The 25,979-nt window shown below is 41.6% G+C and overlaps 1 protein-coding gene across 6 annotated transcripts; it reads left to right on the top strand.

Moving 5' to 3' along the window:
* The first annotated feature begins 787 nt into the window (after window positions 1-787).
* On the top strand, window positions 788-25,927 carry LOC106933330 (transcriptional repressor p66-alpha-like). Of its 6 annotated transcripts, none has more exons than XM_088014981.1 (11): window positions 788-964; window positions 11,975-12,489; window positions 16,014-16,143; window positions 16,777-16,905; window positions 17,451-17,528; window positions 17,627-17,746; window positions 18,039-18,236; window positions 21,326-21,587; window positions 21,705-22,129; window positions 22,233-22,356; window positions 24,714-25,927. In XM_088014981.1, the coding sequence occupies exons 2-11, from the start codon at window positions 11,978-11,980 to the stop codon at window positions 24,851-24,853; spliced, it is 2,118 nt and encodes a 705-aa protein (XP_087871107.1). In that variant the 5' UTR covers window positions 788-964; window positions 11,975-11,977; the 3' UTR covers window positions 24,854-25,927. The 6 variants fall into 6 exon arrangements, with proteins under 6 accessions (XP_087871107.1, XP_014867986.2, XP_087871106.1 ...); XM_015012500.2 differs by having other exon boundaries at window positions 789-964; window positions 22,233-22,491; XM_088014980.1 differs by having other exon boundaries at window positions 789-964; window positions 18,063-18,236; window positions 22,233-22,491.
* The last annotated feature ends 52 nt before the right edge of the window (window positions 25,928-25,979 follow it).

Genomic DNA, 25,979 nt, shown 5'->3' on the forward strand with positions numbered 1-25,979 from the left:
AATGTGGAAAAGGACCTCGAACCAGCTATTGGGTTCGGTGGAGGATCCGTGATGCTGAGGGTGTGCTTCTCTTTAAAAAGCTGTGGGAATGTTAGTACCAAGATGTTGGTATGAGGAAATTTCAAATAAAAAACAGATAGCCTGTTAAAAGAAAGAAAGTGATAGTAGCTTGTCACTGAGTCTTTAATCAGGACATTGATCAAAAACAAAAGGCCAAATCAATGCAGAATTGCTCCACCGAACTTAAAATTTGCAGACTTTCATGCAATTCTACGATGGATTTGTGGCATGTCTTATCTTAGATACATGTTTTGGCTTAATTGGTGATTGTCTTGGTGGCTAACAGAACTTTCTCCAACAACTTACACTAAAGTATGGGAGAGAACCTGTGAAGTTGACCTCTTTTTCTTCTAAAGCTTTCTGAAGCATCTTTAAGTTTGAACCAGTAGGTAATTTCAGGTGACACCCCAATGTGGCCTCTGCCACTAAAATGTAGTGCTCTCCCAGTAGAGCTTAAGTTCCACATCTTGACTTGCGGTTGCAATTTTATGATGAGAAAGTAAGTATTTGGGAGGGAAATCTTTAGTTCTACTCAAATGCTTATTCTCCTCACTGTGACATCCTGTGTGTCTGAGTGTGAGCATGTGCTTTTTATTCGCTGGTCCTGCTACGGGTCACTCCAAAGACCCTGACACCTTGGCCCCGCTTTGGCCCTTGGTGGCCACCGGCTTACATGATGTTCTCCGGTCGCCCTGGTATGCCGAGGTGCGCATGCCCACTAAGAGGACGCAGCGGCTCCATGTGTGTTGAGGCGCATTATTTGGCAACAGACGCGGCAGCGGGGAGGGCCGAAAAAAAGAGGATATCCCCTGGATTTCAAAAAAACAACGATTTATCGAGGTTAACTGCAGATTAAACATTCCCTCTTCGACCATCGGCGAAGAACGGGCGACAAAGCTTCAAAGTAAGTTGACTTATGCGGAGCTTAAGTTTTTTTAGTGAGTGGATCGAGGGGAGCCTTTTATTCGGACTCGACGAGAGGAGCCAGGTTTTCCTCCACCTATCTGTGACGATAAAGAAGCTGATGGGCTGTTGAAAAGTAACACTTCTCCGCAGAGCCAAAGGTTGAGCGCTGGGGAGAGAGAGGGGGGGCTCGCTCAGCCGAAATTTAGCTTTATTTTACCCTTCCTCAGGCTCGCCGGTGTGTAAATGTGACAGCCGGAGTTGGTTCCGTGCGTTAGAAGTCGCTAGATGAGGTGAGGATTACAACGTTACACTGCCGGCGGCTCGTCGGCGGCAAGCTCACTCCGTGGGCCCGGTGGGTGAAATTTATGAGTTCCGAGTGGAAGATTTTACCTCGGGAGGAGGCAAACAGGTAAACAGTCCCAGCTAGAGTCGAGCAATCCCACTTTCAGGGCTTTACGGTGAAAGTTTGTGCCTCCTTTCGAGCTGTCCCGCATCGGGGTGCAGCCAGGTCAGCGATTCGGGCTCGGTTCTGGTGGTTCGGGTCACAGTGTCGAACAGAAGCTGGGATGAAGGACTTTTACTAGTTGGAGTCAAAGTGTCTGTCAGCTGATGCTGCTCGGACATTGACCGTGTTTTATCCGAAGCTAAAGGGTCTTCGTGTTTTTGTTTGTGCGACCTAGCTAACGTTAGCTCGCTAACTAATAACACCTCCTCCGAGGCGGTGTCAGTAATAAAAAGCCGGCTAGTTGCACATGTACTGTGGGCTGGGTTTAGTTTTTAAAGGGCTGACTGTGGTGTTGGACGGTGTGGAGGCTGCTGAAACGGTAATGGTGGACGCGGCTGCCCGCTTTTAAGCCCCGTGGCACCACCGTTTGTTCTGCTATCTGATAGCTAATCTTCCTACTTCTCTCTGTGACAACCGTAGTCTTCCTCCTCTTAAAGCTGAACACACACACACTCACACTCGCTCAGTGACACACGACGCACACACTCCCACTCTGCTTCTTCCTCTCAGCCAGACAGCCACACACACACACACACACACACACACACGCGCATTTCTCCACACGAGTTTCCAGCGCTTCAGGACAAAGCTGTATCTCAGGGTTTTCTTTGCCATCGGACCGGTTTATGTAAAGATGTTCATCCCTAGCTCATGATGACGCGCTAAGGTGGATTTATAACATTTAATAATTGATGATTGAATATGACTGAAGCCGGCGGGAACCACGTTCAGCATCCAGCAACAAGCCATGAAGACTCTGGTGTCTGCTGCTTTTATATGAAGTTATAACAACTTTTTTTATTTGCATTCATGGTAAAAACCTAAATAATATCCTTAATTTACAAAGTTATATTATGTTACAGCTGTTTGTGGTAGTATTTTGCCATTTTTATTGTATTTCATTTGGATTTAACGTAACAGACAAACACAAAGGACTGCTTAAATGTGGTTTAGGGAGAATCTGGAAAGTGTATTGATGTAGTGAGTTAACACTATGTGGACTCACCGTTCTCTTCTGTTATAGCTGTGGGTCTTGTGGGTGTATTGCCACCATCTTTGCACATCTATAAACTGAAACCATTTTCCCCATTCATCCTCGCAAAGTACTTCAAGCTCAACCAGATTTAATAGAGAACATCTCTAAATAGCCATTTCTAAGTCCTGCCACAGATTCAAAAGTATCTGCCTTGCGTTTATTGCCATCCATCTTCTCATCATCTTTCCATGTCTATTCCTGCTGCAAAAAAATCCCTCTGAGAGCATGGTGTTACCACCGCCATATTTCAATGTGGATGTTGTGTATTTGTTGTCGTATGGAGTGTTGATTTTATCCAGATGTAACATTCTGCACGTAGCTCAGACAGCTACGTCTACGACCATGGTACGTTGTAAATAGGGCGTCTTATTGCTTTCTTTAAACTATGGCTTTTCTTCCATTAGTTTTTATGTTAGCTGATTCTTTCACCTGAGCTGTAGATCTCTGCAGCTCCTCCAAAGTTACCATTGGTGTTGTGGACAACCATTATTTGGTAGAATTGCAGGCGTGCCACTATTCAGTTTAAATCATGAATGACGTAGCTTTGAAATTTTACAATTGAATAGTTTTGGTTCCATTTTTTTTAAAGCAACAGCTCAAAACTTTCCATCCTGTTTCTAACTCTCTTGTGGGAAGAATTATAAAACCTAGCTATCAGTTCTGCTGAGTAATCAGTCAGACAGTGTTTAGTCTTTTTTATCAGTCATTATTGGATACTTAGTACTACAACCGGATTGCTCCAAAACACAATCAGCCTTTTTTTCCCGTCAGGATCCAGAATAAACCATCAGTTGTTTATCTGAACAAAGGCCATGTAAAGTTTTGTTTACATGTTAACAATATGCCAGCTGTTAGAAAAGGCCTTGCTTTGACCCTGGTTCTGCTGCATTGGACTACAGCGGCTAAGTGGAAATTTGGTGCCGTGGAAGTACTGTCCACCCAGGAGTGCTGGTTTTGTCGTCGTATGGACATTAAAAATGTGAGTCAGAAACTGCTCATAAGTTCTGACCTTCCCAGAAAGCACCACCATTCCAGCGATCACACATGATTCAGGTCCAGCGCTGTTGTGTAATCATCCATGCTTTCGTAAAGGGTCATCTGCTGGCCATATTTTAAGTTGCTGCACAGCACTGCTCGGGGGTCACAGGTTGGCTCTACGGTCAGCTATGGAAAGTATGTTCGATATAATTCATTGTATAGACAGAGCCGGGTCAAAAAGGTTCTCGGAAAGGAATTTTTTTTTTTTTTTTTTTTTGCAGGCACTGCAGTTTGACGAGGTGGTGTGGCTGCATACTTGCTCTCTTTTTGAAATCTTTGTGTGATCCAGTCTTTGGTTTTCACAGACTAGAGGTCCGTCTGTAAATAACATGCTGAGCACATACTGTGGGTTCGACTGAGGATCTGAGAGCGACAGTATAAACGCTCACCTCCAAGCAAGAAATGGGAGGAAATGTGCCACGATAGCGGCCAGGTGAAAGGTTGTGTATGTTGGAATGTTGAAATCTGCTGGTGAAAACTGCAACTTCATTACACAGCAGATATTAGAGAGACGATAGGTTAAACCCACCATCACCCAAAAGTGGGGGACGAATAACGCGTTACGCATCGACCCGCGGCGTAGGTTGCAGTATGATTTCTAAAATGTATCTAAATATGATAATGTTCCGCATCACTGGTGTAATGAGGAGGGACGTGGCGGAGCTGATGTTTTCCACAGAGTAAGCCCTGTGTTTATGATGCTACTGTACCTTGCGCAATGAATACACATAGAAGCGAGGGCTGCAGCAGAACTGCAATCTTTTTGTCTCTTTTGTGTATCTCTGCACTCAGCCTTTTCAATGAAGTGACTGTAGAGCAAAGCAACCACCATGCAGTTTCCTTCACTGCCGTTGCATTAAAAGGAACTAACGTTAAAAAAAATATATCGTTTTTAATCACAAGCATTAGTTGGCAATGACACTGCAGAAAGGTGTATTTTATAAAGTCCCTCAAAAAGGCTTGTATTGAGGATATTAGGAGAAATATCTTGATTACTTTAGTGTAACTGTTTTTATTTATTTAGGAAGGGATAATCAATACAGCTCCTGGTCAAATAACATGACTTATTGATTACAGTTTTAATATTTGTTACATGTGGATATTTTGCTTCACAGCAAAGATATTGAATAAAAAGTCACAGATTTAGTAGTAACCTTCAGTTAAAACTTGTTTAATGAGTTTGACTGAGCTACTCTTTAACTACAATGAATATCCTTATATTTAATAAGCTATCTTATCCTAATGGCCTCTTCAAAGGTCTGAAAATCACTCGGTGTCCTATTTTGAGCTAGGACTGACCGACAGATTATCCAGCAGGTCACGTCGGCATGTGCACAGTTAACAATAGTCAACCTGATGTTGCCAGCTTAGTGAAATATTGCTATATTTAAAAAAAAAAAAAAAAAAAATCAGCATGGGCAGGCTTTTAAAAAATTGGTGATCCGCCACAAAACAGCAATCGGTGCGCCCGTACTCCAAACACCGGGACTTTAAAACATCAGCAGTGGTGCTATTGGAAGACTGAAGCGATCCTTAGAAATAAAAAGAAAGCTTGGTATACTTTGATACCTGGCACTGGGCCATGCTTTTTGGTTAATTACATAGACTGACCAGTCGCTAAGTGGCTGTTACTTGACCTGTTTGGTGAATGACTGGTAATTTTCGGATGCTACCTGACCACGTTGTATGATTTACACACCGCCCACGGAGCAGTTTACATCACACAGAGTGACACAGTCGGTAATATCACTGCCAGATCCTAGCTATAAATATTTCTGTCATTAATCTCACAATTTGTTGAAATGTTTTTTGCATAATTCTGTCCTGAAAACCGGAACAGATCAGCTCAGAGCATTATCTCTACTTAGCGTCCATATTAATAACTCGCATGCTAATTGTCATTGCACATTAAAACTACCTCTGTCCATTTGCAGTAAGAGAAACTTGCAGCCCAACTTTCATCTAAACAAGCCCTGCTTTGTGCTGGATGGGTGACACTGGCCTCTGTGTGCAAACTGGGTTAGTTTACTCAACAGGTCGCAACACTTAAAGTGCAGAATTTTCAGTTTGCTTTTATTTTAAAAAATTTGGGGTGTTAAAAAAACCAAAGTCGGCAAGCCAGACATGGGGGGAAAACTGGAGAATGGCGGTGTGCTTCTATTCTTGACGATAACTGTGATGACTACGATTTGCAGAAACTGCAACAGCAGCTATGCAGATGTTGTCCACATGTTTGTTTGAAGCTACCATTCATGTGTCTCTTTATCCTCCCAAGAAGGAGTTTAGCAAAGTGGCAAAGAGGTTTTACCTTGTTAAAGTTTTTCTTGTAGGTTTGGATACTTTTAACTTTATGAAGCTGAAAATATATAGACAGCTACATTCTTATTGGATGTCTGGTAGCAAATGATTATCTTTATCATATTGAATGAACTCAATATGTTGTGTAAAATGGTTACCTTTCAAATAGCTGGCTACATATTATAAACATCCTTTGACCTTTAAACACCTCACCAATTCAAGTTTTGCCAAACTTGAATAAAAAGTATTTCTATCAGGATCAACTTTTGAAGTTTCCATCCTAGACGGACCAAACTGAAAATTGTACAATTACAGTCCATGATGATTCTTTGGTGCATTTTTAGCCCTTTCCGATTGCGTTATTGCCGATATTGATTATTTCCATGGCATTTGTGATTCAATATTTTGAATCACAATATTTTGTGCGTTTCTCATTCTAAACAGGTTAGCAGCACACGTCTGAGTGTTCTGCGCTAAAATATGTTCTTGCAGAGAAAAGTTATTTTTGGACGCATGGTAAAACCTTTTCAGCAATTTTTAATCCAGGTGTTGCATGCATCTTACTTATCTATGCATTGTAAAAGCTGTGTGTTCTGCTTGGCAGAGAAACGGAGTTCACAAGGTGTTTCTTTATCCCCTATCGAGAAATTTGCCTCAAATGGATGTTAATAATCTGAATAATATGTGTCCTCGTTAGCGTTTCATTGTTCCTGAAAGCTGTTTGAGTATTTTCATCTTGTTTGAATAATTGTCAGGGTAATGTCTGCTAGTCAGGACAGATAACTGTGCTGCAACACTTTGAGAATTGCACTTCCTGATTTCAAAGACTGCATAATCGTGAAATGGACTATTTTGTTGGGGTTCTTGGTACATTTGTTGACAAAGGCCGTTTGATCTGAACTCTGGCTACATGGTGAAGTTATATTTTGTTGGGAGTGGCTTCTAGGGGCTTTTTTTTTTCTTTTTAGGGCGCCTGTGAGGTCAGTTTCTTGGGCTGGTTGGGGTCTGCGTGTGTGTGTGAGTGTGTGGGTGCGCGCGTGCGTGCGTGTGAGGTTCAAGGAATTATGTGTAAACTGCCACGGAGATGAAATGTGAGACCTGTCAGCCATTCACGTCCCCCATTACAAAGATAGGTCTGGTGTCCGTGTAAGGTTGAGGCGGTTGTACTGGCATGTCCTGTGTCCAAACTTCTTCTAGCAACGTCATCCCCCCTGCCACAACCCCCCCCCCCCCATCTACCCCAAACCTCTTAATCTATCAGAATCATAGCAGCAAATTAGCGCACACACACACTTTATAAAGACTCTGTGTAGAAGCTCCACTCTCACTCCAGCACCTGAAGGGTTAACAAAAGCCTCAGCCTCTCTCCGTCATACACACTCATACACACACACACACACACTAGACAACCGGTTTAAACCGGTTCCCAGGAAAAGTGCTTTGTGTGTCCCACTGAATCCTGGGAAGGGTCATGTCATGTGTGTCTCAGTGATGTCAGAGTATTAAAAAAAACTTCATCAGCTCTAGGTTATCAGATGGTTGCTTTGCACACTGGGCTGTGGCACAGTGTGTATGTCCTGTATAGGTATGCTTTGAATACGCCAACTGGACTGGATGCTCACCACTGTAACAACTTGTAGCGGAGAAAGGGGAGGGGGCAGAAGGTCTGGGCAGCCAGGTTGTCGGGGTTGGTTGTACTCATTTGTTACCCCACTCTCAAAAGAAACAATAGTTTCCTGTAGAATCACTCCAGGCATGCCTCGACAGATATGAAGGGCTGGGTCCTTTTTATATGATTTGAATCATAACTGTGCAGCTTTTTGCATCTTGGGATCATCATCAGTGACTGCTGAGATGTGTTTGAGTCTCACCTGCTGTTCCTGTTCGACATCTAGTGACCTTTGAGCGGACCATTTCTTATTGCGTCATGTGATGCTGGACAACACGTGTTTACCTTTTACACATCTGTTAATAGCTAAAGTCGATCCAAGGTATCTGCAAATGCAGAATCTCATAGTGGTTCTGCATTGGACATGAGTATTTATTATTTGGTTCAAGTTGATTTTTAAAAATCGGAATATCATGATAAAATGTTGTATTTCAGAAAGTCAAACTCGTGTATTTGTTTGATCTCTGGCCAGATAGCAGAGTTTTCGCTAGGATTAAAAAAAAAAAAAACTGGTGGTGGGTTGTCCAGGGGGGTGACACAATGCCTTCACACACACGAGCAACGCAGCGCACAATATCCAGCTTCACGGTCAGACAGACAAATAGCCGGCGGTGTTGGTTTTTTCAAAGTAAAGTACGTTTTAAAGTTTCATGATATTTAAATTCAGTCCAAACTCTGATTATTGTTATTACGAGTACTCAAATGTAGTCTGCATATAAGAAACTCCGGCTCAATTTGATTACATTTTTCCTGAATACCTGTATTCCCACTGATGACAGATTTATTGTCCGTTCACCCAGTATCAGTGGACTCAGTTTATGTTTTGATTTTCTGCTTATGCTGTAAGGTTTGGCTAAAATTTGTAGGTACATTGTAGGAAAATATGTGTTGGCACTTTTAAACATCTTGTTGGAATGCATTCATGAAGTGTCAACAAACTATACAAGGAAAATATGAGGGAAGAAGAAAGGAATGAGTCAGAGGTTCAAACCCAGTTTCTGACTACATTTATCCGGATGCACCATTGACGTGATACTTTATAAGGTTTTTTTTTTTGTCTTCATCTGGCCACTTGCGTGTGTATCAAAGCGATCCAGACCTTAATGTCCAAGTGAAATGGTTGTTATAATGACTTGCAAGTTTACCATTGGAAAAACTGTCTTTTAAGACATGCTTCTTCTGAATTACGCTGCTTAGGCCTGTCATGATGAGCAATAAATCTATTAATCGCATGATACATTAAAATGAGGGCGATAATTTCCAGTTGCATGCTTGCTTGTTTTCGTCTCTCTCTTTCTACCAAAGACAAAGAGTGTGAATTGAGTTATTCCTCCCCTTGTTTCCTCGGAGTACGTTTCTCATCATACAAGGAGCGAAGTCGCTCCTTCCCCATTCATTGTCTGTTGCCTTCCTTCAGCTAAGCGACCAGTGGAATTTGTACATGCGAAATGTTGATGTAGACGTGCGCACACGGGTTAGCGACGCAACACAAAGTTGAAAAGTGTAAAGCGTTTGTTGCACACGGTTCGCGATAGTGACGACATCGACATGACGCGCACTGTCTGTGGACGATTGAGATTTCATAGTCAGTTCTTCCAATTGCCCACAGTTTTCATGACAAATTCATTCATTTCCCACAATCCAAAGCCAATACTAGCAAGTTTGGGCTAGTTGAGTGCCTATCCCATTTCTTCACCATCAGATCAGCTACACTGGCCTGCCAGTGTAGCACTGAGAGTGCCAGTCTGTCCGATGCAGGTTCTTGTGACTGGTCACAATGACTTTTAACCTCATCTGCTTGGTGTGACATACAACACAGTTGTTTCCCACAAAGCACCGATAGATTTGGTGGATATTTTGCTTCGAGTCCGCCTTGAGCAGGCGCAAACCTACGCGGAGTGAAGTACGCCCGAGTGCGTGGGAGCAGGGCACTCCATAAATCTGCCTTTATTGGGAGAGTGGCACCAATAAAGGCATTGTGGAAAGGTAGACGTTAGAAGTCCTGTTTAAAGAGACTGCAGATGTGAATTAGCTTATCCTGTAATCTCTTGCATCGCTTCACATGTTGGCATTTATGTTGAAGCTGTACAGTGTCCCTTTTTTTAGATAAAGTTTATTATTACTATTATAGAGCCATGTAGGGGACAAAAATGTGCTTTGGTCAAAAGACAAAAAGTTTTAAATGTTTAACTTCTGCAAAAAGTGCATGAGTACTGACTTGGTTGGGGCAATGGAAAAAGATGGACTCCACACTTTTCAGATTTTTTTTTTCTTTCTTGTTTCTAAATGTTAATTTTCACAACTATGCTCTGTTTTGTGATAAGTGGGACTAAAATTTAATATGGTTGTTGCATGAAAAAAAGTGTAAGTGGTCTTCAGCTTACTGTGGGGGAAAGCCAGATTTGAGCTGGGAACACGGTGATGGAAGGCATCGTTACGACCAGAGTAGCAGACATCATGTATTGACTGATGTGGTCCGCCGTCTGCCTGCTTCTCTCTTATTTCCGACATGACAGGAGGGATTCAGAGCAGTCTGTGTCGGGGTCAATGTGTGACACTGCGTGCCATGTACTGGAGCACTTCTGCGAGGGCGCTCCGTAATGCTCGTCTGTGTGACAGAGAGAGAGAGCTGCCTTTTGTCTTTGGTTCAACTCCTGGTGGCGTTTTAGCATCCGATGGGGTAGAATCTGCAGTACGGGGGACAGCTCCTTGTAATGGATCTGTTGATCATCTGACCCAGAGAAAAAGGTCTGAGATGCACAAGCTACAAAAAAAAAAACTTTTAAATTAGGAGTATTTTTTTTTTTTTTACTGAAATTGTGCTTAAGTAGTCCATCATTTAGTTTAGTCGATGTGATGGTAATATTGTCATGTTAGCTGTCTGATGTCTCACTCCCAGGGTGTTTGTTCCAAGTCATTTTAGGAGAACGGAATAAAAAAAAAACTTGCTGCACTTTAATGATCCTCAGATGTCTTGTTTCTTTCTTTCTTCTTTTTTCTTCTTTTTTTCTGCACGTAGCGTTGAACACTTGCTAAATAGTACCATGTTTGCATCAGATTTTCTTACTTTGGTTTTTGGTTCAGTCTGAAATTTGGATAATTAGATGTTTTGGAATTACGCTGGAGTCAACATCACAGTCATGTGACCGGGCTGCTAATCCAACTTGCTTTGTCTTGGGGCCATGTCAGTGTGGCTCTGTGCCCTGCTGCAGATTCAAGGTCAGATTTGTCTCCAGCAGTTGCTTAATGGTAGGTGTGCATTCGAAACAGAGCCGGGAGAAAGAGGGAATCATATTGTGGGAGGTAATCCCTCAGTAATGGACGTCTGTGGTTTCACAATGACAGTTAAAGAGGAGGAGGTGACAGATTAGATTTCACTATTGTGAACTGAAATTGTTATATTAATGCATTTAGTACAAATACATGGATTGTGCTGATATTGGATTTTCTTTTAGGTCTGATTTGCAGATTTTTTTTTATGTTCTTCTATTGACCAGAAGACATTAATCAGAGAGTTGCTCACATTTTAGATGTTTGGCCACAAATTGCATTTAGTTGCATCCTAAATTTGTTTTTGTTCATTAATTACTTAATCCAAAAACTTTCTTTTTTGAATTTTAATATCTTAAAGTGATTTTTTTGTTGGTGTTGTTGTTTCTGGGTAATTGCACTGGCTGTCGTACTTTTGGCTCACCCTTAAGAAATTCTGCTCTTCACTTAATTTCCTCAGGCCTCCTTCTATATCTAGACTAGTATATAGTTATTATTTATATTGTTTTATTTGGTTACTTTATAATTCACATTTTATCATGAGGGTTCTAAAAATTCACACTTGACTCACATTCAAGATATTCTTTTCTTGCCATCATCCCATTATAATAATTACCTTAAAAACATTATCCACACCATGAATGTGTGTCAAAATGAGATTATGTTGCTAAGTTATTTAGCATCTTATTAGTGATCAGCTCCGTTGGTGCCATGTATATTTTTGTAAATCCAAATGTCAGCTCTTTCCAAAAGCTTGCCAATATTTCCAATCCAGCATGTCCATAAGAAACAAAAGCTGAAGGCTCCAACTTTTGTCTTCTGGGGTAGAAAATACCTTTATATTAGCCATATGTAAAGCAGTAAAGAGAAATAGATGGACATGAAAAGAAGAAAAAATCAGAAAGTATTGAATTGAAGTGTAAAAATATTCACAAATTATTATTCCATATTTACTCCGAGTTATCCTGTGTGTAATTATGTTTTGCCTGTTCTTACTGGAACTGTCAAACTGATGTAAGGTGATTTTTCACAGATTAATTGCGTAAAATCAACTATAAATGTTTGCCATTACTTTTAAGTTGAGCTCAAATTAATATTCTAAGTTTTAATTATTATATAACTCCAAGTTATTATATAACCTTGGTTTGTGTGAAAGTGGAGCAGCTCAGTTAATGTTTTTTCTTCTGCGCAGGGGATGTCTGAGGAGGCTGTCCGCCAGACTCGCAGCCAGAAGAGGGCGCTGGAGAGGGAGGCTGTCCCACAGTCTGTGGACCTCTCCAATGTCGACAATGACAGCAAAAAACCCAAACTGGACCCTTCTGAGCCTGCGTCCGAGGCACAAACTAAACCCAAGCCTGACCTTTTACTGGCACAGGACGCTGCGAGCCGGACTAGACCCGGATCAGATCCCGAAACGGAGCCGGAGCAGAGCCGCGTGCCGTTGCCATTAGTGTTACCCCCGACTTCCCAGTCAGTGAAGGACGATCGGGATCGGACACAGAGACACCAGACGGCTGAGTCCGGCTCAGACAATCAAATTCACTGCAATGACAGAGCGAGGATGGAGCCGACTACAGACCAAAAGAGCCGACTCCGGCCCACCGAGCCGAAGGCCGCAGGTGGGATACTTGCTGCAGGCGAGGTGAAGGCAACCATTAAAGTGGAAGTGCAGACAGAGCAGCCTGTGGACATGAGCACCACCAAAGGGTGAGACACAAAATAAAGCAATGACGCTCTCAAAGTTCTTATTTATCGACCATTTTAGATTATTTCATTACAACCAAACAGTAGAAGGCATTTCAAACCTGAAGGAAAACTTTGATAGTTTTGCAGTGTTTCGTTTAAGACCTATGCAGTTCATGCACTTCCAAATATGGTAGTTTTCTATTTTTTCATGGTGAATCTATTTCTATTGCTGCTATTCACACCAGATGTCTGTAGCAAAACAAGTAAACCTCACAGAAAAATGTATAATAAAGGGCAGTGGTAGAGAGAATAAGCCTTTAGCACATAAACTGATTTTTTTCTTTTTCAATAATTAGGAGAATCCTTTTTCTGGTAGTGCCAACTTCAAGATGTCTCCTAAATGGAGAAACTAGTCACATGAATTGTGTGTTTTCGACCCATCCTTCCAAACAAACAGTCCCATCCATACCCTCTGATCTTTAGATCTTTCCATAGATTTTCAATTGGACTCAGGTCAGGTGAGTGACTGGGGCATTTTTTTCATCTTCATATATTTAATTTGTTTTTCGAAAACCAAATGAGTTCCTTTGGTTGTATGTTTAGGACATTTTTTTTTCTGAAAAATCCATGTTTTTCTCCAGATTCCTATCAAAAACATCCCTCCTTCAGCTACATGAATGTGAAAACACAATATGCTGAAACACCACGATGGTCCCCCAGTGGCCTTCTAACTTCACTGTTGATCTGGTGGTTTGTGGGTTGAAAAGAAAATCACAAAAAAAGAAGTTATTCTTTTTTTTTTTTTATGTGTGGATACGTGCTCTTTGGATATCCACTTTGACACAAAAGATGCTTCAGTCGCACAGCGTAACTGAACTCTACTAATGTGTGGGAGATGCTGAGTTTGATCTCTGGCATGCTTTAAACTATTTAAAGAGATCACAGCTAGGTTTAGTCAGAAAATAGTCAATCGGAATCTGTTTCTACAAATGCCGGGGTGCTTGGAGTCGGAGAATGCAAGACGGCTGTGTGTGTGTGTGTGTTCACATGGCGATGCTGCAGACTGGTAGGTCTGAGCAGCCTCCACCTGAACAGTGCAAGCTGTGCCAGGTTTTCAGTGCTGTTATAACCCTCATAAAGCTAACCGAGATCCAGATTCCTTTACCGTTCCTCCACGGGGCTGCATCACTGGACAGATCGCATCAAGATGAACAGGCTTTTTACTTCATCTTTAGACTGTAGAGCAAAGGGTGAGTTGGATTGAACCAACTCACAGGTAAAAGAGGATTCAACTAAAATGTGTCAATTCTTTCTCTATGTTGGTTTAACAGAAGTTTAATAGGAGCAAAGTGAGAATTTTAATTTTGCCAAATTACAGAGAAAGTTTCATGTGATTGGATGATAATTTCTCAGTGTTTCATGCCGTTGTCCAATTGTTCTACAGCAGACTTTTAAATTAGCCTTTTCTTCAGGAGTGAAGTCTTGTGCAGTGAGCTTTCATAGTGGGCATTGCACCATGATGTTATCAGGGGAAAAACTGCTAATTCCAGGTCTTTCTGAAGGTCACCCCAGAAGGTCATTGGCTCTTGGAGCCTCTTGGGACATTGTTTGACTCTTCCGTTGGCAATCTTGGGAGAAGCACGTTTATGATGAAATAACATTCTTTTCATTTCTGAATTTTTGCCCTAATTGTGCTCACTGGAATTTCCAAAAGCTCAGAAATATGCCTTTTAAAACTGTTGCATCACTACGTTTTGCAACTTCAGGGTTAGGAAGGTTTTATAAGAACAGTTTGCTTTTGCCCATCATTACGTGGTGCTTGTGGGATACCTTAGTAATGAGGAACATTTTTATAGGCCATTAGTTTGCACAAAACCAATTAATATTAACCAGCATGGATGAGAAGCAGGATTCCTGACAGATTCAGACTATTCTCTTGGCTTTCTGTCTTTTTTTTTTTTTGCAGCTTTTCTTCATCCCTTTGATATTTCTGCCCTATGCGTTGCTTCTTTACTCGTAGGTTATGGACTAATTTGTGTTGATTTCTTTTGCGCAAGTCATATGGCTTGTTCCCAACATGTGGTGTGGATTTCACGTCAACAGCCGTAATAGAAATACACATTTACCGAGGCAAAGCTTCGATGCGTTCAACGCTGGTTTTTCCCAGCCGTAGATCCTGATGCCGCCGAGGTTCAACTCGTGTGTCCGATCACATGAATGATCAGTCGTTTCAGCTTCAAGTTATTTTGTTCCCTGGAAGACTGCCAGCTACTTTGGTGCCTACTTTATATTTCTTTAAACCTCACTTTTTGAGGCTTCAATTATGTGAACTTCTAAAGCTGTATTGGGACACCTCAGTAGCCCTTACGTTGCTTCTGACTCTGTTCTGATGGGAGGCTAAGCGTGGGGGCGCATCTTTTAGTCTACCTCCATTTTCCCTCCACTCTCCACCTGAACCCTAAAAACTCCCCTCACACAAAATGAAGCCGTGTGTCACAAACTGGTTCCAGCCGGCTGTTGCCATGGTTTCCACCGTGGAAGGAACAGGGGGGGGAGTTAATGTGTCACGTGACTCTGACTTTGAGGTCATGTGACTTCTTTGGAAGAGTCGTGATTAATCCACAGGAAGTGATGATGATGGCGCTAAGCCCCTGAGGAGAGATTATTGCACACACACACACACACACACACAAGGAGGACAGCCAGTGGAGGCAGGCCTCATATTGTCAAGAAAATGTTTATGCCTTGTAGGAATGTTTAATGTCTGCAATCATTGCTTGTTTTCTGGAAACATTTCCACACCGGTTTGGTTTTTGAGCAGATAAAAGCGATTAGAACCCTGCAGCAGAACCTGTTACTTTGCAATAGAGGATGCAGCGGAGGGTTTGAATAAAATATGCAACAGTGTGGCTTAGCAGAGCGAAGGCTGATCGCCATGGGTGGATTCATACTCTCTTCTGGATCTCCATTTGCTTTCGTTTTCTTTGCATTCTTTGTGTGACGTATTTAGCCCCTGTATGGGTCACTCCCAAATGCCTTAGACGCCTGTTTTTTTTTTTTGTTTTTTTTTTAAACCCTGCTTCTGTCCCATTTCAGAAGGAAATGGGTTCTCTCTAAAACAGCCATTTCATTGTAACTTTAAGACGTTTTCTGGAGCTTTAAGGGACTACGTTGCCCCTCCTTGGCATTTAGGTGTATTTGCTTCTAGTTGAAATAGCATAGACATGATCAGACTTGTTAGATTACAGTGGAGCAGATAAACCTGTGGTCATAAAGTATAATTGCTGCAGTACAGCAGACCTCCTTGAAGGAAAATGGTGGGACGCTATTTGAATTATATTAATCCTGTAGCCTTTTTTTTTTCTTTTTTTTTTTCAATAATAAAAATGAAAGTGGGACCTCTCGGCGTATACATGCAGGATTATAAGCTTCTCTTCGAATTTTTTCATGACGTTCTTGGAAAAACATTTCAACGAGTTGGAGTTTGTACTCAGACGCTGCTGAAACACAACGCTGAACGTCGCTGTCCTTCCTTTGACTCGCAGTATAAAAAGGGAGAAGCGTCCCCCGTCCCCAGAAGACGACGACGTCATCATCTTGTCCGACAACGACTCCCCGAGTCCGCCGATGAATGGACTGAGCCACTTCAAGGAGCTGGACACGGACCTGCTCATGGTTGGACAAAAACACACAATGCTTACAAGATGCACACTTACAATAATTTGCAAAGGTATTATTGAAACTCTTGGATTTTATTGAGGGGGTGGCAGAGTAAAGGGAGCTGAATCCAAGATTATTTTTAGTAAAATTAAAAAAAATGTTGAAAACCATGTATTATTTTTCTGCATGACTTTGTGTTGGCCAATCACATAAAGTCAAATACAATACATTGAAGTTTGTGGAACCATAACAACAAAATTAGAAAAATGTGTATTCACGCTTTTAAACTGCATTTTACTACGATTTTAGCTTATTTTAGGAATTAAAACAATTCCTAAAATTATTTTAATAATTGAGGCCATTATTGTGGAGACTAATTGGATTGTAAAACATGGCACGTTTTTTTTTATCAAACACTTCAGTCTTTTTTTTTATATACAATAGTAGAAATACATTAAATGGTGTAAAGAAACAGATAATTCACTGACTTTTCCTAAATAAGGAACTAAACATCTTATTGTTCAAAATAATAATAATGCAACACTCCTTCAGTGAACAATTGATCATAGTAGAACATATTTACGCACTGTCTTTTGTTTCATCTTGCATTCAAAATGAGTGACTTTCTGACTTTACTGTGGTGCGCAGAAGAGCAGCCCGGCGGAAAGAGAACGGATCATCAAGCAGCTGAAAGAGGAGCTGAGACTAGAGGAGGCCAAGTTGGTGCTGCTGAAGAAACTTCGACAGAGCCAAATTCAGAGGGACACTCTGCAAAAGGTAAACGATACGTTTCGCCAACAGCCACCGTGCCTCTCACCTCGCACTTATACCTGAATAGAGGTTTAGCTGCTCTTCCGATGACGTCTGAAGCACGGGTTCATAGTGTCTCCACTTGCGTTGGGGATGACAAAGGCGGTAGCTAAGGCTTCCTGTGAGATTGTCCGTTTGTAGTGAACCTGAACGAGGCCGAGGTCGGGTTAAACTGTAAGATCAGAGGAGTTGGAGGGGAGAGTCAAGATTAGTCATCCTCTGCAGGTCAGTGTGGAGCCAAACATTATGAGTCACCAGAGAAGCATCTAAATATTTCATGGTCATGTATTTAGTTGGTTTATGAAATAATAAAACAGGTGTGGCACTGCCCATGTTTATGACTCCTTCCTCAAAAAGCAATAAAAATCTGATGGAGAAAACCGTTTTGAGTTGCTCAACAGTTACAAAAACTGCATGTTGGATTTCTGCGCCACATACTTGATGAGCACTCTTTGTCTGCTTTTGTTGTTTTTTGTTTTTTTCGTGAATTAATGTTCTCTATAATTCTTCAGCCCTCAGGTTTATCCGGTTCCTCTGCTCCTCCTCCTCTAATTCGAGGAACTATTACAAGCAATAAAGGCTCTCAGCAGGTTAATGTTCTATTTCCTCACATGCTTCCAGGCTGGTCATTGGCGTTTAAAGGACAGTCATTGTTCATCTAATATCGGTGTTATTTATCTCTGAGCAGATTTTGACAGGACGAAGTTCAGGGACCGTCATCCCACCCCCTCTGGTCAGAGGAGGACAGCAAGTGTCGTCCAAACACGGCTCCCAGATCATAATGCCGCCTCTGGTTAGAGGGGCGCAGGTAAGCCACGAGAATAACGATAATCTCACTAGTACCGTATTAATCTGTCTGTCTTTACACAGTTAGGTTTGTTGGACATATACAGTCTAAATATTCAGTCTTACTGCTCGCAATTGGGTCACAAGTGACCAACTGGAAAGTAATTATAATAATTAGAACTTATCTCTCTTTGCACCTTTGTCTCTTTGTGTATGTTCTCTTTGCTTTGGTGCTTTTTATGTCCCCTCCCTTGTCCTCCGCTTCCCTCGTCCATGACGTGACTCCGTGTCCCCCCTCTCATTGTCCTGGTTAGCCCATCTCCGTGTCTCCACAGCAGATCCACGCTCTCCGCCAGCAGCAGCAGCAGCAGCAGCTGGCGGCAACCGGAGGTTCGGGATCGGGCCCCCCTCCTCTGCTGCTGGGCACCAGGAACTCGGCCACCACCGCCCAGGGACAGAGAGGCATGGTCCAGTCGGGCCTGATCCGGGTCGGCAACAGTGCAAACGCGCTGGTTCGTATCTGTCAGGGGCTCCGATTTGTAATATAGGAAATAAAAGATCGAGATGAGTTTCTTTAAACTGAAGCAGATGTTTTAGAAATGGAAAATAAAACAGGTTTTATTTTACTTACTTGTAAAGTGTACTTGTTTTACATTTTACAATAAATCACAACCAACGGCCTACAGTCTTTAAGTAGGCCGTTGGTTGAGAACCTGTTTTTTTTCTCACTTGTTCTATTAAAGGTAAAATGTAAATATAAAAAATAAATACTCATGTAAAATTAAAAAGGCTAAAGAGTAACTGATGATTGGATCTGATTTCATATATAAATGTGAAGTTACATGCAAATTCAAAAACAAAAATGAAAAAGGTATGGATAAAAAAAAAAAAACCTTACACATTCAGGCAGAAGAAATGCTTTTCCCAGTCATTTTTCAATAATATACTAAAATGAATACTTGTGGTGGGATAACTATCGATGGATGGTTAAAACAAGCTGGTTCTTCATTCTAAGTTACTTGGATTGGATAAGATATCCGGAAATTTTGCTCAAGTAATAGTAGAAATACTTCATAATAATATGACTTAAGTAAAAGTAAAAAGTAGTAAAACAACTCCTAAAAGTCAATGATTTTTACAAAGTTACTGAACCTTAGTGTCAGTATGGAACTTGTAATTTAAAAAAAAAAATCTTGTTTTTCAGTTATGCATTTGTTTTCCCCTTTTTTATTTCACATATATTTTTTTCAGACGTGATATTCCTATGCTGTCAATTTCAGAATTTATCTACTTTTTTCCCCATCACTTGTAGGTCAATATTTATTTCCATTTTATCTCCTCTACTCCAACATGCACTTTAATTCTCATGCTTTAAGAGCATGGTCATAAAAACTGTTTTAGACATTAAACAAAAACTAGGACAGGTGAGTACATATAAAATTAAATAAATCAATTTAATGACATTGAAGAAAACAAAATGTTATCTATTTTTGATTATGAAAGTTTTAGTCCTCTAAAAAGGCATCTTTGTAGATTAAAATATGTGGATCAGTTTGCCCCTCCTCTCAGTTTGTATCCCCATCCTCATCAAGACATGCCATAAGTTCTCATCATTTTCCATTTTGTGCCCATATTTAAAAATTGTATCAAGTTTAATTCTTGGAGTAGTTTTGTGCAGCATGGTGACAAATAATCATAATTGTTCCCAAGTCTAACACATAATCTATGTGTTAGGAAGTAGGACCCGGTTTCCACGGATTGTGCTTCCTATCTCCATTTAGCCCAAATACCAATCACGAAACACACCAAAGTAGCTCTAAATCACCACGGTACATTAATAGTACACTGAGATTATTAAAATTAAATTTAAGTCATTGTTTGTTGAAGCGTAGGTAAAACGAAACGGGTTCGAAGAGGCCAGATCGACCAAGGTACGAAAAGACGAGGGGACGAAATGACCAGCACCCGCTGCCGTCAGCTAGTCACTGTTAGAGAATCGTCACTGCAACACCTGGTTGCACCTGCTTGATAAAATCGATTTGCATCAACGTGTGGGGAGTTACAGCAGTTAACGCGTTACCATGGTTACCTTGCTATTAGAGGCAAGAACGAGAGCTAGCTAATCTTTTAAACAGACGTTTGTTCGTCAGATTATAATCGCGCTTTGAACGCTTAACGCTTCGCTATTGGTAAACATGACTCAGCTACCAATTACTGACTTTTTCCGGAGAACTGACGGGCAGAAAGTAAAGGTAAACCTGCAGGACGTGAAGCAGAGGAAGCTAACGCTCCGACTCCGTTTTCACCTTGCTAACTATATCCCAGGCGCGGAAGTTAGCATCGGGTCTGAGATTTTAAACGTATCGCTTGAGTAAGGGAGCCGTTCGGACTGCAACTCCTGTTCAAAACCTTAAACATCTAAAACCAGCTGAACTGGACTCAGTCATCCAACAGTGAACACGGATTATTTAAAATAGGGTTTAGAGCCTGAAACCTTTATTCGGTGTGTGGACGCACAAAATGGGGATTTCCCGTACCTTAATTAGGCACCTGGGTAGCTTGATACTAACACTGGTCAAATATGACCTGCATTTTTTTTTTTTTTTAAAGGGAATAATTTCCATTGAAACATGGATTATAATTTCCGCAAGGTTGTAAAGAAACACATTCAAGGTACCTTTGGTATTTTTGTTTGGAATCTATTATGTAAACAATGTCCTAAATAACATTGACTTTATTTTAAGAAATTTGTAAGTAGTGTGTAATAATTCCAGGTTCAATAACCGAGCTGATTTGTTTTCAAACTTTACACCAAAACACTCAAATCTTCTGTCTTTTAACAAATAGATAAAATGTTCAACTGTTCCACAGCTGGGATTTGAGCTGCACAATTTATGAAAATCCCAGCTGTGATTGTAGATTCTGTGTTACAAAATAATACTGGATATGATTCTTCGTTGGTCAGTAGTTTTTACAGTGCTGTGTTGTTCATGCTAATATTTTTTAGCAGGTTTTTCACTACCTGCTAATGATTTTGGTGACCAAGATGTAAAAGCACCCAGAAAGGACTGAGAATGTGGGTCAACCACAGTCAGCATCTTCATCAACATGTTCATCAGTAATATTGCAGTTGCATGATTTTCTAGTATTATTAATCTCTACTTGGAATCTTGTGTCATTTCAATATAAGCCAGTCCGTGGTTTACTTGATCCACTGTATTTTGCGGCTCAATCCCAAACTAAAACAGTTTTTTAGCTGTCTAATCTTGAAATTGATCAAGTGGCACTATTATGCATAAAAAAATTTTTACAATATGATAATCAAATCTTTTCACTAAAAATGCATTGAAAGTTTACACTAAAGTGACTTTTGATGTCTAGAAATGATCCTTTTTCAGATGAAAACTTAAAATGCATGTCATGTCAATGATGGTGGTAAAATTGTTGATCGGTTTAGGTTTTAAACAGGCCTCCGCTGATCTGCGGGGTGTTATTATTTTAGCGTTGCGAAACAAAGAACCATTTCATAACTGTCACTGCTCACAGTAATCAAAGCCGTTCCTGATGATTAGCTCCTTCCTGCCTCTGCTTGTTTACCAAGGCGTCTGCATCCGGTCTGAAGGCCTCCTCCTTGGGAAGCGGTGGTGTTTCTGTGGTCGGTGTCAACGACTCTCCAGCTAGCCGCCAGGCTGCGGCTAAGCTAGCCCTGCGGAAACAACTGGAGAAGACCCTGCTGGAGATCCCCCCACCCAAGCCACCTGCGCCAGAGTTTAACTTCCTGCCCTCTGCAGCCAACAATGAGTTCATCTACCTGGTGGGACTGGAGGAAGTGGTGCAGAACCTGCTTGATACCATCCACAGAGGTCTGTTAGCTAGATGAGGGATAGTTTTTTATTATTATTATTATCGCAAACCATTCTAGTCCATGATTTTGTTTTTCCCATCAGTCCTAAAGAATTTCCCCTTCCTTTCCTACCTAGGAAAAACAGGTGTGCCACTCTCTAAGCAAGTTATCCGAGACCCTTTCATCTGCACCCAGTGCAATACTGACTTTACCTGCCGCTGGAGGCAGGACAAGGCTAAAGGCGGGGTCGTGCTCTGCGAAGACTGCATGTCGTCCAATCAGAAAAAGGCGTTGAAAGCTGAGCACACCAATCGGCTGAAAGCCGCGTTCGTCAAAGCGCTGCAGCAGGAGCAAGAGATAGATCAGCGCATTATCCAGCAGGTGTCCTCCCCGGTCTCCCACAGTACCTCGTCATCCGCCTCATCTGCCGCCTCGTCACTGAAGGCAGAGCAGCTGGTGTCTCAGCAGCTGAAGCAGGTTCAGGCCAGAGTTTCCTCCCTCCAGCACCACCACCAGGCCAACAGGGGAGCCAACATCCTCCATCATCACTCCATTAAGCAGGTGTGGGGGAAGGGGGGGACAGTGTTTTTATTTTCATCTAAAAAGAAGCGTTTGTATAGCAAATGTCGGTGCGAGTCAAGCTGTCCGTTTGTGTCCGCCTCAGAGCTCACAGGGCCACCTGTCCCACGGCATCTCCTCTGTGGGGGTGAGGGGCGTCCCCCACTCGTTCTCCTCCTCCTCGCAGCTGCAGAGTGCGGTGGCGGCCGCGGCTTTGGTCAGCCGGCCAGGTAAGCACGCCCACGTTTCCCACCGCTCTGTCCAGAGTTCAAAGGTGAGCAGCAGTGGGATCAGCGGCGGCAGGAATGTCAGCGGAGGTAGTGCCTCATCAGCTGCATGGAAGAAGCAGAGCAGCAGTAACGCAGGTAGACCCGCATTAAAGCCAGCCCAGCTCTGGCGCCTGACATCTCCTCTCTTTCAACTCCTGTCTGGTCCAAAAGCAATCCTTGAACACGTTTCGTCCAAATTCTAATAGTGCCCAGGAACGCATTAAGTGGAAAAACATTAGCTGAGATCAGAAAGACAAAATAACACGAGAGGAAATGTTTTCGGACGAGGCAAACCCACTCTGGAGTTCCCTTCCTGGAATTGATCCCATTTTTCCTACTTTAGTCCCCTGGTTTTGGTGCGCTCATGTTTTTCCTGGGTGTCTGCTGCAAGGTGTGTTAGAATAGAAAATCTTTCAGTTTTTTTCCCAACACGGCGGCAGTCGGAAGTTTACAACATGGTTAAATTATTTATTTTACCTTGTCTATTTTCAGTGAGGAATACGGTTACACCAAAAGTTAGAGAAAGAAAACCCCAAGTGATTCATGTATCATCCTGTGGTCCTGGAAAAGGTGCTAAGGTGTGTTTTAGAGGGGTCAAATCATCGGCATGAAGCAGAGAAAACTTCTGACGAGATTGAAGAAGCTACAAAAATTCGATTGTGAGCCGTCAAACGCGTTAATAGAAACTGGAAGTGGGAAACCATCGTCTTTGAGAAGGAAATGTGGTCAGAAAGGAATCCTGAGTAATCAGTAATTATTTAAATGTTTGACATCAAATTGAAGAAAAAAGAGCACTAGAACTCACTGATATTTTTAATAGCGTAAAAGTATTTCCACACAAAATGGGAAGGAAACTCAAGAAATTGGGACCGAACAGCTACGCAACCATAAGATAACTATTAGTAAGTTAGGCTAACAGGAGAAAAAAAGCTTCAATTTGCAGGGGATCATAAACATGAGCGATGGAGGGAGGTCATGTGGTCCGAGTCCAGATTTACCCAGAGGGAAAGGCGCATCAGGGCAAGAAGTGATGCTCCTGTCATGCGTAGGGTGTACTGTTGCAGCTAGCGGGGGCAGCGCTGTGATCTGGGGTTGCTGCAGTTTGTCCGGTCCAGCTCCAGCAACATAAGGACGTCAGCTGACTACCCGAATACTGAATGATCGGGTTTTTCCATCAGATGATTATTCCTTCCCTGATGGCGTGTTCAAATTCCAAGAGGACAATGCCAGGACTCATCAGGCTCAAATTGTTAACGAGTGATTCAGGGAACATGAAAAGTGATTTTCACACATATGTTGACGACCGTCAATTTCAGACCTTAAACCCCATTGAGAAGCCTCGGGATGTGCTGAAGTGAATCTTCTGACATTTCAGACATCATCAAAACAGTACCACAGTGAATGCACGCTACAGTCAAAGCTAAAAGAGGCCCAATCTGGTAATGTTATGTTGAACTAGTTTGTTTGCTTGGACGATGCTGGCCTTTAACTATAAAACAATTTTTTCATATTTCTGGACTTTCTGAAGGCTTACTGCCAGCCTGCTAAACTTGCTCCAAAGCCAATTCTAATTGGATCATTGTCCTGTTGAGTCACCCAGTTGTCTGCAAGACTCAATCTTTTAATCCAAACTGTGACCCTTGGATGAAAGGGTTTTTCTTGGATTATTCAGGAGCAACCCAGGAACCACCAAGGCCCAAGTCTGCCACGAACTAGAAACTTTTAGTCCATGTTGATCTCACTTCCCTTTGGAAATTGATGCTACGCTGACAAGAGGGCATTGCTTCCACAACTGACATCCTCAATCAGGACAGAAATGTTCCTTCTTTGGAGGGCTTTTATGATCAAATGAGACAAACGATTAGTCCGCAATGTGGAAAAGATGTTGGATGAATTTACTTCATCGCTACTTAAAACGTTGGGACATTTAAATAAATATCAAGTCAGTTCCCAAAGAGTCACCAACTGGTTCTGGCAGGAAGAGTGGTCCAGTATCCAGGCATAAATATTATGCTACAAGCTAGAAAGCATCTGAACGAGGTGCCATTTGCAAATGAGCATTTGGTAACATCATATAATTTACATGTGTGTAAATATTAGATTTGAGCCTGCACGTTTTAAAGAAAAACTCTTGGACCCAGGTCTTTTTCAAATTAATTACCTGGAAAAAAAAAAAACGAGTGTATGTAAACTTCTGACTGCACCTGTGTTTGCCTGCGCATTGTGGGGACCTTGGGTGGCTTCGTATTCAAGTAGTCGTACTACTCCACCGATTTCTCCACAACCAGCTCCACAGACTGACCGCTGCTTGTTCGCAGGAGTGACCATGGCCTACGTGAACCCGAGCCTGACCGGTCACAAGACCTCGGCCACCGTGGACGCCCGTCAGAGGGAGTACCTGTTGGACATGATCCCCTCTCGCTCTTCCATCTCGCAGACTGCAAACACGTGGAAATAACTGCATAAACAGTGCCCTGCTGTTCAGAAATTGTGTCCAAGCTCCTCGGCTCCCAATAACCTGGTCCGCAGCGCCCCCACAGGACTGTTAAGCAATTACAATCTCTCAAAGTGAAGAAACGTTCCTGAAATCTCTTTGTAAGATTTTATGTTTTAGTTTTCATTATTCTTGTTTTTATTTTTGACATTCACGCTGTTGTTTTGGTAATTATGGACAAACCATTTTTATTTGAGTGGGTCAAAAAAAAAAAAAATAAATAAAAATAAAACAAAACGATACTTGAAGGGCTTTCCATGAGCTCTGTCCTTCAGACTGAGCAGAGAAGTGGTGTGAGAAGAGCTTAACATCTGCTGTTAAAGAGAAAAGTATTGAGATTTAGGGTTATCAGCCATTGTGGTGGTCAGATGAACCCTAATTTTTGACACTTGAATGGTAGTTGTAACCCAGGAGTTCACATTAAACAAATTACATTTATTTTAGGTAAAATCACCAAGTTGTAAAATTTTCATTACATCCTCTCTGTGTAGTTAAAGGTTTGAATTTATGTTGTATTTACAGTAAGTTATTTTGCTTTTGACTGATGTTAAAGATCACTCAGTATGGAAGTGGTTTCTACTGAGTTTATTCTAGCTTTCTTTTGATTTTTGTTTTGTTTTTTTCCTGTTTAACAGCATGCCTATCCTTACGCCCATTTTGCACCTTAGCAGAAGAAGCGCGGTGTCATTGCTTAACTCATCTGTAATTACCATCTACTTATTTTATATTATTGTCAACATTGTAAGATTTTGAATATGTCGTCACTGCAAACTCTTGACGGAGCTGAATTTCCTGCACTGGAGCCAGAGCTCCTGCCTCCAATAATTCAGAATCCATGAAGCTGGGTAGACGTTTTTTCTTACACCTCCCAGCTACCAAGACTTGGGACTGCACAAGAACATCCAGAATTCCTCACCATCATGAGTAAATTTCTCTGCTTTCCAAAATCTTTATTGCATTGTTCGGAATTATGTTTAAGTTTATTTGGTTTACCTTTTCTTAGCTCCTAAAGAAATAAAAATATACATTTTAAATGGCTCCTGTCTTTGTGTGTGTGTGGGTATTACAACAAACTAATCTTTGGACATTT

The sequence above is a fragment of the Poecilia mexicana genome, unplaced genomic scaffold (genome assembly GCF_051168715.1).
Source record: "Poecilia mexicana isolate PSO_F unplaced genomic scaffold, ASM5116871v1 scaffold_17, whole genome shotgun sequence".
In the NCBI taxonomy this organism is placed as follows: domain Eukaryota; kingdom Metazoa; phylum Chordata; class Actinopteri; order Cyprinodontiformes; family Poeciliidae; genus Poecilia; species Poecilia mexicana.